This window comes from Eurypyga helias, unplaced genomic scaffold (genome assembly GCF_000690775.1).
Source record: "Eurypyga helias isolate BGI_N326 unplaced genomic scaffold, ASM69077v1 scaffold3867, whole genome shotgun sequence".
Lineage (NCBI taxonomy): Eukaryota > Metazoa > Chordata > Aves > Eurypygiformes > Eurypygidae > Eurypyga > Eurypyga helias.
In genome coordinates this window covers 92,515-111,828 of record NW_010261154.1, presented here as the reverse complement: position 1 = coordinate 111,828, position 19,314 = coordinate 92,515, and the positions used below count along the sequence as shown (strand labels likewise).

At 42.9% G+C, this 19,314-nt stretch overlaps 1 protein-coding gene across 1 annotated transcript in view; it reads right to left on the bottom strand.

Annotated features, from left to right (window-relative positions):
* Positions 1–3,502: 3,502 nt before the first annotated feature.
* Positions 3,503–19,314, bottom strand: part of KLF12 (Kruppel-like factor 12) — an 85,139-nt gene continuing 69,327 nt past the window's right edge. Inside the window, exon 3 of the mRNA XM_010155266.1 lies at positions 3,503–4,102. Within this exon, the coding sequence (XP_010153568.1) occupies positions 3,503–4,102 (600 nt within the window). The remainder of the gene's footprint in view (positions 4,103–19,314) is intronic.

Here is a 19,314-nt window from a genome sequence, read left to right as displayed (position 1 = left end):
GGACCTTGCACTTAGCCTTGTTGAATTCCATGAGTTAATAAATTCCTAGAAACGTTTCCATCCTGATTTTGATTTACAGTAGGTGAACTGCGAAGTTTTTATCCAGCAAAAAGCATCCATCTGGCAGAAGGGTGCTTCTGTAGTATGATAACCCCAACTCCTTTTTCCCACCTTGGGGTGTAGCACGTGGTGCAGGACCTGACAGGAGGCTGCTGGCAGCTCATATATACAAGAGCTAATTATCTGCAAACACATCTGGGCTTTCAATGCTGCCGGAAGAGTTTGATTTAATAGAGAACCTTGGAAATAAAAAATAGGAGAGAGAAGGCTGGACAGAGAGCAGAAATGAGCAGCACTCTGGGAGGCAGAAGAGGAGATCTGAGACTCTCCTGAAGGAAGGTGCAACGGAGAACACCAGGATGAGCGAATCCAGGGAGAAGGATGTGCAGCAGCAGAGGAGATGACAGTAAGGGTTAGAAATATTAACAGATAAGGAGGGAGAGATGAAACACAGCTGTTGAAACTGACACTCGAAGAACAGTCAGCAAGATGGGAGGGACGAGAAGAAATAGAAAAACAGAAAAAGAAAGGGAAACAGAAGAGGAGGTTGTGATTTCTTGTGCTGGAGGGAAGACAGAATTCAAACAGAAAGAAGTATTTGCTTGAACTACCTAGAAAAGCTGCCGCTGGGAGGATAGTTTTGTCTGAGAGAGAGGAAGGTGGACTGGGAAGCATCAGGGGAAGCAGAAAGCCACCAAGGGAAACACCTGGAGACAGGATTAGAGAGATGGTGATTGCCTGAGAAGGTTTTGCAATAAAATTTAAAATGAAATGGTTCTAGTCAAACCTGGAAGGAAGAGCAAAATTCAGCATGAGGAAAATACAAGTGGGAATAACAAAGAAAAACCTCTCTCTATATATCCTGTTCCTTTCAATTTTCCCCTAAGTACCTGCATCTAGAGAAATGGGAGAGGTCTGACCTTAAGCATGTCATTTTCATTAATTTTAGCATTGAAAGTATCTCTGTTCAGGAAAATGCTTAAGTCTCATTCAAGTGAAAAGGACTTAGACACAGGCCAGTGTGAAATACAACCTTAAATGCTTCCCAAGTACACTCCTGGATCATCAACATGGTCTCTGATCTAGCACCAAAGCAGCAACAACACAGAGGTTATGCGACAAATGCTACCGATGCTATCTGTGGGTCGACTTTCATAGAACCATAGAATGGTTTGGGTTGGAAGGGATCTTAAAGATCATCTAGTTCCATCCCCCTGCCATGGGCAGGGACACCTTCCACTAGACCGGGTTGCTCAAAGCCTCATCCAGCCTGGCCTTGAACACTTTCCAGGGATGGGACTTAGTTTCAGCTTGTGTATTTTTGTTTCTTAAAATTATCAGTGTTCATGTATAAGTTGAAAGTTGTGACTCTACATGATTCTGAACCATTTCTCCTTCACCCGGTAGAGGACTGGCAACCAATTCAATTTGACAGCAATGCCCTGTTAGCATCTGTGTGCATTTATTTCTTGTTTTCAGCATGAGGGCTGACCACTGAAAGGAACTTAGTCTGTGCACATATGACATTCACTTAATCAGTTAATTTGTGCTAAAAAAAGTTGACAGAAGATGGCTACCTCGGATGGATTATTGCCCATTATTCTTCTATTGTATCTATTCAAATTAATCTGAACACTTATATCAAAGTAATTAAGTGATAGCAAAACTGGTACCGCTGATGAGGAAAAAAAAAAATGCAAGAATGCTTAATCCCTTCTTTTTCTTTAGCTGTACATTAATAGGTGCTGCAGGGCTGGTTAATGATCTCTGCCAATAATAGCACAAAGGCAATATTGTCAGGGTAGCTCAGGAGGCCTGGAGCTCGTGGGCTGAAATCCCTGTGGCACATTAAATTCCGGAATTTTGTTGATGAAAACGGGGTAGCAGAGTTCCAGTTTTACAAGATCAGGAGGTGCTTCCCATAGAGGAGACTGTAACCAGAGCCAACTAGCACCTTAGGAAAGAAAACAAACGGGAAGAATTCTGGATGAGCTCAAGGTCATGTGCAGCTCAAAGCTCCAAAACAAAAACAGAGACTAAAACTTTGCTTTTTCCCTTTTCTTTTTTTTTTTTCTTTTTCTGAGACAACATGGTGAAACATTCTGCTTTCATTCATCATTGCTTGACATAATGGCACGAGGTCCTAAAATTACATCATTGTATGAAGTGCAACAGAACTTCTCAAACCATCATTTTGAGGCTTTAAAGCAAAACCCAGACCAGCTGTGAGCTCATTTCCTATCGTCCAAGCCTGTTGAAAGGGCACAGCCCACACTCCGGTTACTGAGGGAACAGGAGGAGAACCAAAGATTAATGGACAACAGGATACTACTAAACATCAGAAAGACCAATCGCTGTAGTCATATACAATAATGTGCAGTCCCTGGTATATCAAAACTGGACTTGAGAATTGAAGAAAAAGGTCTTTTAGCTGTAGAGACCCCTTCATTATGCAATGAGGTACACAAGAGATGTTATGGGATGTATTACTAAGTGCCCTGTAGTCTCATAAGCCCTGAAGTAAGGTTATCTGTCAGTACCCTCCCCTTTCCGTCTCAAGCAATACCTCATTTCAGGGGACAAATAGCTGGATTTTATTCACTCATAGGCGATGAACCTTGAAATGAGTCTCCTTCCTTCCCCCATGTTCCCATCTCTATCACTAACGCCTTCCTCATAAAGCTATGCTTTTCCAAGTATCTGGAAACATCTGTTTTCTCCCTCCACCCATCATGTCACCATCTCTTAACAACTTTCTGCTCCCTCAGTAACTGTTATGTTCTCATTTTTTCTTGCTCTCCAGCTCCCCATTCTGTGTTCTTTGGACACCTCTCCAAGAGTGTATCTGTCCTTCTGGCATGTGCTTTCTTCCTCCCTTCACACCTCCATGTGCCTCTCTGGTCCTGTCTCTGCAAAACTCATTCCCAACATCTACACTCCGTGTGGTTTCATTCCCTCCTGCTGTTTAATCTGGAAGAAGAAACCTAATTCAAAATATCACACTGCCAGTCCTCGAGCTTAGTAAAACCCACCTCTCTGCATCTGCTGCTCTTTGGTCCAAAACCCTGCTTACAGCTCGATGACTTGCTTTCCCTTTGCGTGGAAACAGTCTTTCTGACATCCCCTCTGGTGCCAAATCTGTATCATCTGGCGAGTTTTCCATGTTCACCTGTGTTGGTTTACGTATTATTTCTATTCCATTGTCCTATTTCTTCAGGTTCTGGGGAGGATTTCTTCCCCTCAGGACAAAACTTGACACTAGTTGTCCAAGCATCTACCACCACTGCTGACCTCAATCTCTATAAAAATATTTATTTATTTTAAAAAGCAACTGGAATAAGGCTTTAAAAGGTTTTTCCCGATAGCGTAACTTTTATGTCTCTTCAGCAACCAACACAGTAAGCAGGGAAACTAACAGCTTTATAATGCTGTTGCATTTGCCTCATACAAGAGCAGTTTTAGAGATGCCACAGATGCGCAAAACTGGTTCCACCTTACCTTTGACGTGGCTTCTCCCATCCTCCAACAGTGGTACTACTATAGTGTTGTTCATATTCCCGGGTGATCTCACAGCTGTATAGACAACAGGTACTGATTGTACCACCACGGGGATGCGGTGCACGTGACTCATTTTGTTGGACTGCAAGTTCATGGGGCTTGAAGGTGGTACTGGATGGATAATGTGCAAAAACTGCTGGCCTCCAACACCAGACGCAGAGGCCACAAGAGGACCCGGAGTTAATACTGACGGTACAGATGCCGCTGAGGATACCGACGTTATTACTGTGGGTGATGAAGCTGGACGACTAGAAGAAGAAGAAGTAGAAGTAGAAGAAGGGGAGGAGGCTGATGCTGTCATGGAAACTGGTGAAGATGAAGCTGCTGTAGGGGACGACCTGGCTTTGTTTATTGACAAGTCCACTGGTTCAGTCTGTGTTTGGAAATGGTCTGTAGATAATGAATCCTCCGTAGGGTCTGCCTTCATGTTGTTTAGTAACAAGGGTACAGCTTCCATATCTGGGTAGTTGTGGACGTTTGGTGACTGTTGAGGAAGGACAAACAGACATAGTCACGGACGTGGCTGAAGATGACTCGAATACCAAATTGCTATCGCACATCACACAACTTCATCATGAAAGCCACGGGATTTGTTTCCTTTTCTTGTGTCACCCCATAGTTTTAAAGGGTAAATCATCCTAGAAAGCACAGACCTGTTTGGTTTGAACAGAATATTAAAAAAAAAGTTCTACACCTATTTACTCAAAGGTGGTAGGATTAACCGTACAAAATCACACCATTTTTTTGCACTACGCAGTCATCAGTGACAAAAATTTTATTACCACACAGGTAACCACTATTTATATTGGCAGGCCACTTCCCAATATCTAACTTTAAGCTAGAGCATTACTCTCTTGTATCATCTCCAACCGACATGAAGAAAAACTGGTTACCACCATTCTTCCCACCACTTTCTGCATGCTTGAAGACTGTAATTTCCCCCTACTTGTCTACCTTCTTCTAGACTAGGCAGACCTTGCTGCTTCTTTCTGCCAAAAGTCAGCTTTAGAAGCACCAGCCTTAGCACTCATCTGCTCTTTGCAATGATCTTTGCAATTCTGTCCACGCTACTTTTCCGAAGGTGGTGTCTTACACTGAACACAGTCCCTCAATTCCGTATTTGACTTTCTGCATGGTTACTGATAATGAACTTCCAGGTCAGTTCAGAGCCCCACCTTTGTGTGGCTGGCCTGTTACAGGCAGCAATGGCTACAGGAATTTGTTGTTCCAAATTAGAACATTAGACAGTTAAAGTAATAACAATGGGGAAGGCTTTTCTATTATTTTTCCATACTAATTAAGAATGATTTCCTTGACTTTGCAAAATAATTTTATGCTTTACACCAACTCTTTCCAAGCTGGTTGGTCTAGGTTTGTTCTAGACTGGTGCCATCTTCTATTTTTAGAGTTGTATTCCTTATTCCTATCATGAAAGAGGTTAATAGAATTTTTGAATAATGCTAGGCCAAAGATAGATCCCTGGAGAAGCTCATTTGATATATCTTTCCTTTTTGACAGTATATCATTAATAACTACTCTTTAAAAATGTTTTTTCAAGTAATTTTCAACAGGCTGATCAAAGAAGGAAATGCCCATCGATAACCTGGTAGTAAGACACAGCACTGCTCTCAGCTCCTCGGCTAAGTACCTCCACGGCACTGCACTGTGGCAGAGCTTCTCTACAGGTACACACGCTGTTAGGTGCTGTGGAATGGAAAACCAACCTTGATAAAAAAACATTTGCCAGGGTACTTCAATCCTCACCTGACCCAAAGAAATTATTCCACATACAGATCTAATAAGTAATCTTTGTATGGTACCTAAGCAGCTCTAAATGCATTCTCTGGATGTCTAGATTACAGCATTTACTAAGTATTTAAGTCAGAAATATTTAAGCCACAAATATTTTAACTCATCTCCTCTAAATCAGCTAACAATCAAGCAAGCTATGAATTCACTTTGGGATTTTTATAATCAACTATGTTAAATATTTTCATGGAGAACCCTCCTGGTTTTGAGTCAGAGCCAAATTTCATCACAGAATGGAGTTCTATTGCAAAAGGAAAATAGAAACACTAACAGTAAAAATTGTAATAACAGCCTAAGTGGATGTTATCCCTGGCATGCTGAAAGATGAGATATTCTAGCAGATCCCATCCATTCAGCTGATTTAGACTGGTTCTTGGATCTGACATTTTCCCCCATTTGAAAGCAAGAGCATCTCTAGAACAGTGAGTCTCTTCCTCTATTCATACACAAATCAGCTTAAAACAAAGGGACTCCAATTCATGGGACCCTGGACCCTGCTGTTCTGCTGAACTCAAATAACAAAAGCAAAAAATCCCTATACAAAGACAATGGGAAGTTCTCCTGCTAAAAAAAGAACGCAGAGTGAAGAGCAGGTCACCTTCCAAAGAGCACAACCAGCTACCAGTGACAAGGTTACAAACACTTCCTCAAGGAGGCAAAAGCGCCTGGAATTGGCCAGTGATGATGCCTGATAACTTTCTCTGAAACACCTTATCCAGGCCATTGTCAGTCATGAGATTCTGCATGAGGCATACCCTATGTGCCATGACAGAGACAAAACCATGCACATACACAGCATGATGAAGTAATTAGTTAAAACTTGACAAGTCTTATATATGCAATGGCTGAACCAACAGCTTGGTAGTAGAGTGAAGGCAAGGCGTAGAGGGACACCCCGCTCAGGCTATACCCAAATCTTCCTAAGGCCATAGGCAACATCTTCTACCTTAAATGCTTGAGAGAAGAGGGAGAAATGGGATCAAGTCACATGCAAGGGAGATGAGCCCTTGTGCACGTGGCTGTTGAGAAGCAGTATGCATCACCAGCTCCATGCACAGGGCAGATAAATGTGGCACAGAGGAAATCCTATACCTGGATGTACTTCCAGGCTTTCCCTGGGTGCCAGCGGCAGATTTCAGGTTGACTCAATGCCGCCTGCCTCAGCAACATCACTTATTACTCTATGAGCTGAAGGATGGAGGACCCTCTGGTTGCTGTCTCCCGTTGCTCTCTGAGGGCACTGGGGACTTGATCTACCCACTGTATGCACAGACTAGGAGGGGTCTTCTAACTTATCACAGAATCACAGAATGGTTTGGGTTGGAAGGGACCTTAAAGCCCATCTAGTTCCAACCCCCCTGCCACGGGCAGTGACACCTTCCACTAGACCAGGTTGCTCAAAGCCTCATCCAGCCTGGCCTTGAACACTTCCAGGGATGGGGCATCCACAGCTTCTCCAGGCAACCTGTCCCATTGGGTTCACAGTGTTTCCAGTGAACTTCTGGGACGTTTCTGAGACTGGACACAAGGGGTTCACATGGACCTCGAAAGCAGTCCATCAACAAACTGAGCGCAGTCTACCCGAAGACCCCCTGCCTTTGCAGCAAGCATCAAGGCCCTTACACGAAGAGTAAGGAAGAACCCCAAACTCCTACTTAGCAGATGACACACAAGGTACTTGTTCCGTGGACAAAGTCAACTGTCTTTGAGACAAAGCACAGCTCACGACTTGCAGATTTTTCTAGCTTGTGCTGCGAACAGGACTTTGTTTAACTACAGTCATTATACCTGCTCTTTTAGGAAGACAAAAAGAAGTAAGAAAGTACCATGTAACCGCAGTCTATCATACAAATCACCTTCTCTTTTAGCAGCTCTTCTGCATTTACTCTTGTAGTGCCCATTCCTCTTAGTGCATCTACCCCTCCGTAGGAACCTTTGAGTTCAGAGCTGCTGGATGGCTGGACTGCCATGCAGTCTCTATGTACGACGGTGATACAGTTGATACTGTTGTTTCAGTCATCAGCAGTGAAACTCAACTTGAAACCTTTACAACCGTCTGTGAATTTCTCCAAACAGGATGAAAAAGGGTATGCCCTTCAATGACCTCCTTTCCCTGCCAAAACACTAAGAATGCCCCTTCTTTGGTAAATTCAGGCTGTGACTGATGTCAGTTGACATTACAAAAGACAGCAGGATCCTTATCAAAACAGGTTTGTACATCCCGTCCTTAAGATAAAACCTCTAAACAAGTGTTGTATTTTGTTCTGGTGGTGGTGAACAGAGATCTACCCCAATAACTCACGCTCCCTTACAGGGACCTACAAGTGGCAGAGATGTTTTCCCAGGACCTCAGATTTTGTCTAAGCTGCCAAAGCCCTATTTAACCTGTATTTGAATCAAAACTTCGAACACTGAATTGTTATTTTCTGAAAACGGACGGTATAAGCAACGACAGTGACTACTGCAGAATTGGGAACTACGGAACGAAGAGTAGCAACAAAGCCAAAAGGGATGACTGAATTCTCAGCACACTATTTCTTAGCATCTCCCCAGAACATTATTAGCTGACAATTAACTGTTCATTTCCCTAGACGATGAGTGCTGCCATTAGTTTTATTTAACGGAACCACATCTTTTCTAATTGAGAGGATCACAACCCTACGGCTGCAGCACTGAAAAGTATATCTTCAGCCATTCTGTTGGCTGATAAAAGCCAACTGGATGAAAAACAAATGATTATGTGGGGTTTTTTCCTTCTGTCTCTCTGTTCCTGCCTTTCCATTCTCATCTAGTTTCTTGTGGTGGTGTGGCCTCTGCTGATTGCTAGCTTGGGCGTCTGAAATTGGTTGACCCTGTCTGGCTCCCCAAAAGTGTCTGTGTTGGTTTTGCAAACTTCATTTTGGTATTAGCGGTCTAAACTCTGTCTTTGAGAATTTGGCAGCTTCCAGAGTGTTTGGTGCGTTAGAAAGGGTTCAGCCTGAGGTCCCTGTAACCCAGTGAGCTGCCCTGGACACCAGCCCAAAATATGAGAACATAACATGAGAGGGTACAGCTCCACGCGGCCTCCCTCATTGCACTGCTCCTGCCAACAGGCACAAAGGAGAGGGACAGCTTCAGCCCTGCTCCCAGCTGGGACGGGAGGCAAATCTCAGCAATTCCTCTCTCTGCAACACTGACCTCACATCCTCAAGCCCGCAGAGTGGGGCCGTTCACCATCCATTGAAATCCGTGCAGAAATGGAACTGGAAGGCAAGTTAGAATGGCTCCCTGCTAGAAAAGGCTTTTTAGTAAAGCTGCAGCCAGTGCTCCTGGCTCATGCTTTTTGGGCCTGCCCTTTAAAGCTGTACACCAGTATTCTCTGCAGTGCTCTGTTTCATTAACTTGCCATTAATAAACACCGCCAGGAACATAACACGTGATTTCCCTATTCACAAAGCTTTTTTTGGCTGAATAAAAAAGCATTCCTTACTTCCCATTTCCCTGACCATTATGGAAAAACAACCAGTCAGCCCCAAAACCAGCCAGAAGACCCTGAGTGAAGTTATGGCTGATAATGTCTTACCTGCTGGACAGCTACCTTTTCCTACACTGTTCTACTCCACCTGCTTTCCAGCCCACTGAACTCCACCTCCTCTTAACTTAATTCAGAGTAAATTTTGCAACAGCCCCTTTCCACTCTCTTCTTCTACTCGTGGCAAACTCCTCCGCATACCAGCGTTTTCTCCCATCCACAACCAAGCCAAGCTCACAGTTTCCAGGTTAAAATCAGTGAAAAAGCAAAGATCATTTTGTTTCCAGCAACTCATCCTGATGCTTTGCAGTTCATCAGCTTCACAGGGCATTAAGCTTCAGTGAGTCTTTATGCCTTGGTGGAGTTTTATTGCTCCCACACAACAGAGTTTACAAACCTCCAACAATCGGTTGTCAGCTTTTAAAGTGTTCTTCCTTTCTGGCAGCAATCTCCCAAGGTCAAACAATTTGTAAGAAAGCATACCAAAAAAGCTGTCCTTGATGACGGAAACCGAACAGACTAAATTTAGCATTTATAAAATAAGCTGGCTTTGAGGACAGGAAGTTAAAAAATAAATTGCTAAATGTTTAACTCTTCAGTCAAATTGCATAAACTCCCTTCTTGGTTGTCATCCTGCTGCCCCACCTCATTGTGCTCTGGCAGGAGAAATTTCAGGCAGGATGATTTTGTTTTGTCAGAGTTAAAAGAAAAGTGCGATGAGAAAAAAAAGACATACTCCTTTTGAAAAGCTACCCACAGTTTTAACCATGTCGTTGCCAATGCTGTGCCAAAACGCCGAGGCTCGGCAGTGGAGGCGTGCAGTCTTCTGGGAGGGCAGGGCAGAACAAGCCCGGCTACCGCAGGTCTGATCATCATGTTTGGAGGGTGAAATCTGAATAACCAGGAATATTCTGCAGGTTACAGATTGTCTAGGATGTCACAGTGAAAGAAACACGCGCTAGGTTTGAAATGACAAAAAGCACTTGCTCTAGCAGAAGTTGCTGTCTGTCGATATGGGCAGAAAACTCACCCCCCTCCCCAAAACTGCAGTTCTGCATGTGCTTGCCATGATGCGTATCTGCCTGTCTTGGGTTTTGTCCTTTCACGCTCCGACTAGGCACTTGCAGAGTATGAAAGGTTGGCGCACGGCCAGCTTGGGTAAGGAGCAGCTTGGGCACTTTGAAGAGTCCTGTAAGTTATGGTTCAAGTGCCCAGCCCTTTACTTGGAGTCTTTTTTTGGCTTATTTTGCTAATCTAGGAGTGAACTCTCTTCAAAATTAAGGGAAGAGATGTTTTTGAGAACACCGTCCCATCGTGAAAAATTACATTCACAATACTCACACGCTTCCGCCCCAAAATCTTCACTTCAACCGAAGCAGCAAAATACTCTAAGAAAAGTTAGAAGTAAGAGAACCTGCAAAAAAATGAACCGAACAACCTCTAGCTGAAAGACTCTGCTACGTCCCTGTAAAGAAGACACATCCAAGACTCCGATATGCTCACTTTGAGATGTGGTTATCATCATTCATCTGTACACGAGGTACGCACTAGTACCGTGGCGACAGACAGCTGTATAAAATCAGAAGGGCAAACACGTAGACAGCTGGAAACTAAAACTGAGCAAAATTGCTTAAAATTTTTGTTTCTGAATGCAAAAGTGCCAAGCGAACAGGCATTTGTGCCATTTTGCTCGAGGCTGCTGCTGCAGGCCTTCCCGGCTGACAGAACTGCTCAGCCCGGATCTGCTGGACAAAGGCAAGAGGTCACGCTAAAGAAGAGAGCAAAATGCAAGGCAGATGGATATTTCTGCCTTTTTTCTGGAAGCATAAATTAAAAAGTGGTTTACTATCAGTTTTTAAGAATTGGTTGCTTGGGGTCAAGGTTAGATTTGTGTTCCAGGGAAAAGTGAGATCCCCAAGAGACGTCACTCCCAAGTAAGGTTAAGAAAGACTCTCTTACAACTCCCATCAAAGCTCTTCTAAAAAGCACCAGTTGGCACCAAGACAGACAAAAGGCACAGTCCAGGAGTTCATTAAAATAAGAAGAGGTTCAATGAAAATGGATTTAAATTGGAATCTATTCATCCACTGCAAAGTTCTCGTGATTCACTTACTATATCATTATCTCTGCATAACACTTGGATGTTTGATGTCAAAGTGGGTGTTTCCAACCCTTAAGGCCTAAAAATAAAAATTCTGTTCTCTTTGTGAATCTGAAGAGGCAAAAGAAACTCAGAACATGCTACAAGGCACAGGTGGCCTTTGTCAGCAGGGTGCTGCTAAATGTGTAAAACCTAGAGAAGATGCCCCAAAATAAACCAAATCAACTAAGAGCTGGGAAGACCAAAATCAAATCAATCATTCATAAACATACAAGCAAAATACAAGCTCCAAGGCCGTAAAAATTATCTTTTTAATTTTTCCTGAACAGTCACACTACTGTGTTACTCCCCAACTATGTCAACAATAAAAAAAGTACCACGTGCAGCAACCTTTGGACACAGCGCAAACTAGGACTGGAGAGATGCACTTCAACGTGAGAGGAGATCCCCATGCAAACAGCATTCACTTTTAAAACACGCTTCACAATGAACGCAAACGCATCTAGTGTGAAATGAAAAGACCGGAAAAGACCAGTTGGAGCGAGTCCAGAGAAGGCCACGAAGATGCTCAGAGGGCTGGAGCACCTCTGCTATGGGGACAGGCTGAGAGAGTTGGGCTTGTTCAGCCCAGAGAAGAGAAGGCTCCAGGGAGACCTTATTGCCCCTTCCAGTACCTGAAGGGGCTACAAGGAAGCTGGGAGGGGACTTTTTACCAGGGTCTGTAGTGACAGGACAAGGCGGAACGGGGTTAAATTGAAAGTGAAGGGATTTAGATTGGATATCAGGAAGAAGTTCTTCCCGGAGAGGGTGGAGAGGCACTGGAACAGGATGCCCAGAGAAGCTGTGGATGCCCCATCCTTGGAAGTGTTCAAGGCCAGGCTGGATGCGGCTTTGAGCAACCTGGTCTAGTGGAAGGTGTCTCTGCCCCTGGCAGGGGGGGTGGGACTAGATGATCTTTAAGGTCTCTGCCACCCCAAACCATTCTATGATTCTATGACTTATTTTTAAATAACGCATTTGCAAAGACAGAGTAAGCACTAAGGTTACTTGACATTTAACTCCCTTTCCCCAACCTCACAGGTTTACCAATGGGTTTCTCCAGTGACACAGGAGAACAGGTGATTACAGACTTCTATAGCCTAATAAACTAATCTTCCCCTCTACTAGCTGGTGCATTAAATGTAAAAATGATACATTTCTTGATCATGAGGCCAATTTCTCAGTATCTCAAATTCTATGTGGGCCTGCCATGATTTTTTCTGCAAAGCAACAAAACCTGCCTATTCGATCCCTGATCATTAACACATCCAGAAAACTAGCTGTTCAGAAAAGATGTATTATTTGTATTTCAGCAGTGCTACTAGGATGCTCTATCAAAGGAAGAAACTATCGAAAGGAAATACTTTATGCCCATCGCTACGACACAACTCTTTAAGAGAAACGAGTCTAACAAAGGCATGGAGCAACAATATTGTAAGATGTTGCCTGCAATATTAGTTGCTTAAGCATCTTAAGAATACTGACAATACTGAATGTATTCCTTCAGATTTGAGAATAATTTCTGAACAAGTGGCAGATAGCTAAATAATTTTTAAAGGGAGGTAAAAGACCATGAAAAACATCTTACTGCCCTCAATTCAGAATTGTTTTGGGATTTAAAAAAAAAAAAAAGTGAGTTTATAAAATCTCAGACAAGAACTTCACACATCCACTTAGCATCTCTCCTCCTAAGTTCTTCTCTCATGTTTTTGGGGTAATTATTCCCCTTTCTGATTTTTGCAGTTAGTTCTTTATTTTCCCTAGTTCAATTTTAAATCAGAATCCTACCATGTAGTATATCAAAAATCCTGAGTTAATAAATCTGAGTCCTTGCTGTTTACATTAGAAAATAGTAAGAAAAGTTGTACCAGACATACATGGGGATTTTTTTTAATGAATTTGGTTTTGTCAGTCTAGACTAGTTACTTATCCTGATGTCGAATACATCAGGAACTTTCCTCAAGTACCTATCAAGCAGGTTTGCTGATAGACAGGTCCACTGAATGAGAGTAATTTTTGAAAAACATACTCAGCAGTATTTCCAGCTCTAAGTGAAAATAATTAAAATTATAGTCTAAGATTTATTTTTATCTAACATGGAAGCATTCAATGTTTCCACACAAACCAACTTGCACTGAAGAACAATGAAAGCCTGAAGAATAATTTGCAGCCAACAGTTTGCTGAAGATCCACAAGTTATAATTCTGATGCAAAGATTTGGTAGATATTTCCCTACTCTGCACATCACCACAGAATATTCATAAATGTATTAGCAATAAAGGATTATGACAATACACAGAACTATCACTTATACCCTTTAAGCACATGCAAGCTGTTGCCCAGCTCCAGGCAGATCCCAGCCACGTTCCCACCAGCCTTGGAGCTCAGCACTCCCAAACTGATCTGGCACTTCCAAGTTTCCTCCTTGGGCAAGCAGTGCCAGATACTACCAAGAGGACTCTGTGCACACAGTAAACACAGCTGACGTGAAAGAGGCATAACAGATTGGGCAGCTAATTATTTTAAATTATTCCTCATCCCTCAGTCATGCTCACGCGTCCTCTGAAGCATGAAGACACCCATGAACTACTTCAACAATTCTACAGCTGATAAATACGTCAGGAGTGATGGTGGAGGTACCCTGCCCAAAACTCAAAACTAATATGTAATCCATACACTGCAACTGGGTTTCTCTCTGTCTCTACTTGTATTTGTTCATCTGAACTTCCACCAGAAGGATCCATTCTCCCAAATGAACGTCCTTCTGCTTACTGTCCTTCAGTCTGAAGTTCAAGTCCATTTTGTTCTTCTGACCTCTCATTCGAGATCGCATCTCAGTTTCAGCACACTTTACTAAAATAAATACATTGAGTACAACTAACTGTAATTAGGTCTGGCTGAAATTAAGCCTTTCAGTGGTTTGAGGGGTGGAAAAAATAAAGGTTTGCCTCAGAGAGGAAAAGTTGAAGTAAGTTTTTACTAAAACTAGCACTTTCCAATGTGTGTTCCTCAGACTTCCACAACCAACTATCCCAGACCTGGCTGTCAGTCCTACCAAAGCAAACATGACCGGAGCCATTTGCTGGTACTGAATTTGTACCATTTGTATCATTTGTCCACGGCCTGAATTTGTATAGCCAAAACTCCTCATCCTCTGAGAGTGGGTGGCTCTACCACAGGTTCGTTAAACTGGGTGCAACGAGCTCACCTCTAACCCCCTTGAACTCCTCCACCTCCTTCCCACTGCCGCCCTTCCTCTGGGACCGAGCAGCCCAGAGGAGGACATCAGCTGACCTCGAAGAAGGAAGAAGTGCCAAATTTGGGAGGAGAAGAAAAACACTGGCTGGAAAAGAGCCCTACAGAGGCAGACACAATGCAGAGATTGGGTCCGGTGTTGTCTGAGAGAGGAAACTGATAGCAAGTCCTGGCTGACAAGGCTGGGATACCATCAGCAAAGCAATCGGAGCTCCAAGGGTTCATGGGAGTCAAGTCTGCAAATTACAGAAATTAGGCATTTTAAATCATGAGCAAGCCATTAGGTCACCCAATGTCTCCTTGGATGCAATTGGGAGGACTATGAGATGAAGATGAGGGTGGGAAGGAAATGGTGCCCATCTCCCTTGGTGGTGTGGTCAGCTGGGAATACCACAGGGCTTGGCTGTATGCGAGGAAGTGTCCCAGCCCAGAGGAGAAGAGACGGGTCAAGCTTGGAGTGACCAACAAAAAGGTTTGTGCCAAGTAAAGCAAAACACCCGAAGCCGCTGAGGTTCACCAATCCTCTGCTGTCAGCAGATATCCCTGAAACCCGCTGGTGAAACGCCCCGTCTCTCCACAACACCCGTCCACAAAACTGAACACAAGAAGTGCATACTGCAGTAACGGCCCGCTACTAACAGGGTCTGACCACAGTTAGCACAGACAGTACTCCTCCTCACGCTGCCCAAAGGACGGTTGCTTCATCTATCAGGCTTACAAACGGTCTTTTCACACTGTTGTTGAGAAGGGAAGGTTGGGATGGTTATTTCTGACCTTCCACCCAAAAATAATGCGCTCTTATATAAACTATGAATTTCTATATTAGCAAAATCAGATTTTAATGCCTTTGGAATGGATTTTGACTCAGCTCACCGACCTGGTATGTCACGATACTTACTGTTACAGAAGAAAAGAATAAAAAGCTAACTCTCTCTGTGCACCTTTTCTGAGTCTTCACATGTTATAAAAAAATACAGTTAAAGGTTAAATACGATAGGATATGGATTATGAGATGGACAACCTACTGACACCATACGTGGACCTGCAGACATTCACTCAGGTACGGACCCCTTAGGGCAACACTGTGGAGCTGACTGTGAAAACTTTCTGGTTTCAGTTCTTACCCTATGGCAATAACCACTTACTGATTATTACAAACCAGTTAGTCTTCAGAGATATCCTTCAGATGGGGATAAAACAGACTACTTCCAATTTACAGAAGGGAAAATGTAGCAGAAAAATACCTAGGGTTTTTCCAGTACTAAAATATCAAAGTTTAGAGTTACAACATTAGAGCTAAAACATTATAGAACCCAATAAAAATTAAATGTGTTTTAACCACGAAGCCCTACCTATTAATATAATTTTATTCCTTCTTATTTTCAAGGGTACTGAATATAAACAGCATAGAACAAAATCTGTAATTATTCACAATAATTTTCATGCTCCAAAGTAAAGCTTGCAGTGTGTATCTGTAGCAACTCTCATTACTTTAAAATACCACATCTGAAATCTGAGACAACTGGTACATGCTCATATTCTTATGTCTTCATGCCTTTAATCTTAACAACGATGTGTATCTGAGCAACTGAACTAAACTGACCTCAGATTAATTTTTTAACAGCTAACAATATCATAGTGATTTTTATTAGACAGTAGAAGAAACCGGGTATTTACTTGTTTTTCTCAGAAGAGAGTAATACAAAACTAATATGACCACCCTATTATTGGTCTTGGATGACATCACTGTAAGTTTGTTCCAGAGGACTAGTTGTTTTTAAACCGAGAAAAAAATCGATTTTCAAAGAAGGTGTTTGCAACAGCAGCTTAATAACTTTTCATTACCTAAGCTTATATCAACTTCAGAATATATGACAGTCCCTAAAATTAAATTATGTTAAGACACAAAATTGTTGGGTTTTGACAAGTAATACATACAAAATACCAGATTAGACACCTGAAGCTAAACTGCAGGTAAAACAATTCTCTTGAGCGCCCTTAAAAGATACACATTTTAATTTAATAGAAACTTCTTACATGTTCCCCATGGTGACAGGGGCAACAAGGCACAAAGTATTTCTCCCACTTATCCAGGGAAAAATGGAAGAAATCAGAGGGGAGAAAGGAACCATTTTATTTTGGTCCATGAATTATTTTCCAACAGATTGAAGGTTTATTTTCTATAGTCCCAAGTATTTTCAAATGTAAGACTTTCTGGGGAGGGTGGGAGAGGAAGAAAAAGGAAAAAGCAGTAAATGTTAAAATGAACCATCGTTAAAGATACACATTGACCCATTTAATATTTAGGCAGCCAAAGAACGCATGTCAGTTATTTTCTGATCTTTTTCTTATTTCTTTACTGATTCTAACAAGCTAGTGAATTTGAAATCAATTCCCAAAAGTTTTTGCTTGACCTAAATCCCTTTTCCTTTGTTAGGAAAACAATGTTTTGTACAAAGTTTACCCTCAGCTCCCCCACTAAGAGGGATGTGTTCAAGGCCAGGCTGGATGAGGCTTTGAGCAACCTGGTCTAGTGGAAGGTGTCCCTGCCCATGGCAGGGGGGTTGGAACTAGATGATATTTAACATCCATTCCGACCCAAACCATTCTGTGATTCAATTTGAATGCCTAAGCATAGGCAGGTGGTACCATCCGACAACCCAGGCAAGATGGCACGGAGCTGGGGGACAGGCTCCAGCACCCTCATAAGGAGGTGCTGGCAGCAGCAGGGGTATGCCAGCACACCTCGGAGGACCCAAGGTGACGATGACTGGCAGCCATGCAATTTGCTACCTATGCCAACCCCACCAAGAGACTCACACAAGCACCTCCTGCATGCACCAAGGGGCCAGAAGAAAAAAGTTCATGCTTTGCTTCATGCTGGTAAGAAGGTTTTGCAATGCCTGAATTCATTTTTAATACAGAAATAAACAGACTCCTGCTGCATGATGCAACAGGACACCTGACACTGGCCGCGGAGTCATGTTTTGCCACATTGAAATCAGTCCCCATATTGAGCCAAAATTATTGTTATGGTCAAAGAAAGAAGGTCCTTAACTGTGTGTCTTTCCACTCTTGAGAATTTACTGTGTCATTTTTAGATGCACACACAGACACATGGATTCACCCCCAGTCAACAGTCAAAGATTACATGAAGGATTCAAAGCTACTGAACATTTCCAGATAAATTTACTGCCCAAGGAAAAAAACTGTTTAAGGTGCAAGAGTTGATCTCTGCATGTGTCCTGCTTTGCTGCTCTGATTCAGGAGGAAGACTTGAGTTACACGTAAAACCTACATGCTAATTTACTTCGGGAAGGATGCACGAGGTAACTTTAAAAGCTGTAGACATTGAATCGTTCTGGTTTTCCACTAACCACTGTTCCTGTGCACAGCCAAATGAAGATGAGCACACCAAATACATCTCTGAGTAGACATACTCAAGTTTTTGCTTCTGCTGAGACACAGACACTACCACTCTTGTTGACACGTGGGTCTTATGTTTAAGCTATTTTGCAGCACTAATTAGTACTGACAATTCTTAATATATTACAAATTAAATAGAAGAATTCACACTTAGGTTTAGTGGGGTTTTTTTCTCACTAAATTAAAGAGTATCTCTAGCTTTAATATATACATAATTGCGTGTTACAGCCATGAAAATCTAACATGAGAAAACTAAAAGCTGTAAAGTGTAGCTGTTTCATAAAGGGCTTGGCATCTCACAAGTTTACTTCAATAATTCAAGACATTTGCACTCCAGCAATACAGAAGACAGTTTCTGACACAGCAACACCTGAGCAGATAGGACCACAGTTCCCCTGTGGTGTAACCTGGGGTAGAGTCACAGAGTAATTATTCTGATTAGCTCAGGTACCTCCCTTCTGAATGCCAGTACACTCACCACTTTTGCTCCGTTTCATCTGTAATATCCTTCACATCTGCACATGAACATATCAAGAGTGGTTTGGGTTGGAAGTGACCTTAAAGATCATCTAGTTCCAACCCCCCTGCCATGGGCAGGGACACCTTCCACTAGACCAGGTTGCTCAAAGCCTCATCCAGCCTGGCCTTGAACACTTCCAGGGATGGGGCATCCACAACTTCTCTGGGCAACCTGTTCCAGTGCCTCACCACCCTCTCCATGAAGAACTTCTTCCTGATATCCAATCTAAACCTCCCCACTTTCAATTTAAACCCATTACCCCTTGTCCTGTCATTAAAGGCCCTGGTAAAAAGTCTTTCTCCATTTTTCTTAAAAGCCTGCTTTAACTACCGAAAAGCCACAATAAGGTGTCCCTGAAGCCTTCTCTTCTCCAGGCTTTGCCACTACAGCGCTCTCAGTCTTCCTTCACATGCCAGGCCTTCCAGCCCTCTGATCATTTTCCCAGCCCTCCTCTAGACCTGCTCTAAACGTCCTTCCCTACGATATTCTCGCTCCACGGCAGAGATTATCCTTCTTTGCTTGGCACAGAGCAAACACCTCCCTCACCCGTCAAAAGATATTTTAGAGGAACAGTGACAGTATAAATGAAAATCACTCGCTTCTGTCATATGTAACACCTTTTTGTGACATTCTCCTTGCAGCCTCAACAGCTTGTCCAGTCCATGATTTGCAATCCATTACACAGGGGCAAGTTTGCCAGATACTGCTTATCTTTACAGATACGGTGGCCATGGCAAAGAGCTTGTGTGCATTTCCCAAGCAACAAACCACCACATCAGCCAAGAACAACAGGTCTACCACTTGCCTCTCCAACTGTGAAGAGGCAGATTTTCCAAAGAAAGGTTGAAGCAGCTACGAACATGGGCAGGTATGAAAAATCCTGATGAATTTTGATGGAGTCTTGAGTTCTGGTCCCATGTTACTGTAGATGATCAGTGGAGGGTATTTTGTGAGCAACGCATGAGGTGGTGTGAGCCTGCATTCCTCCAGCACAGCTGTCAGCAACCTCTGGCCTGCGTGCCAAAGGTGGCGCGT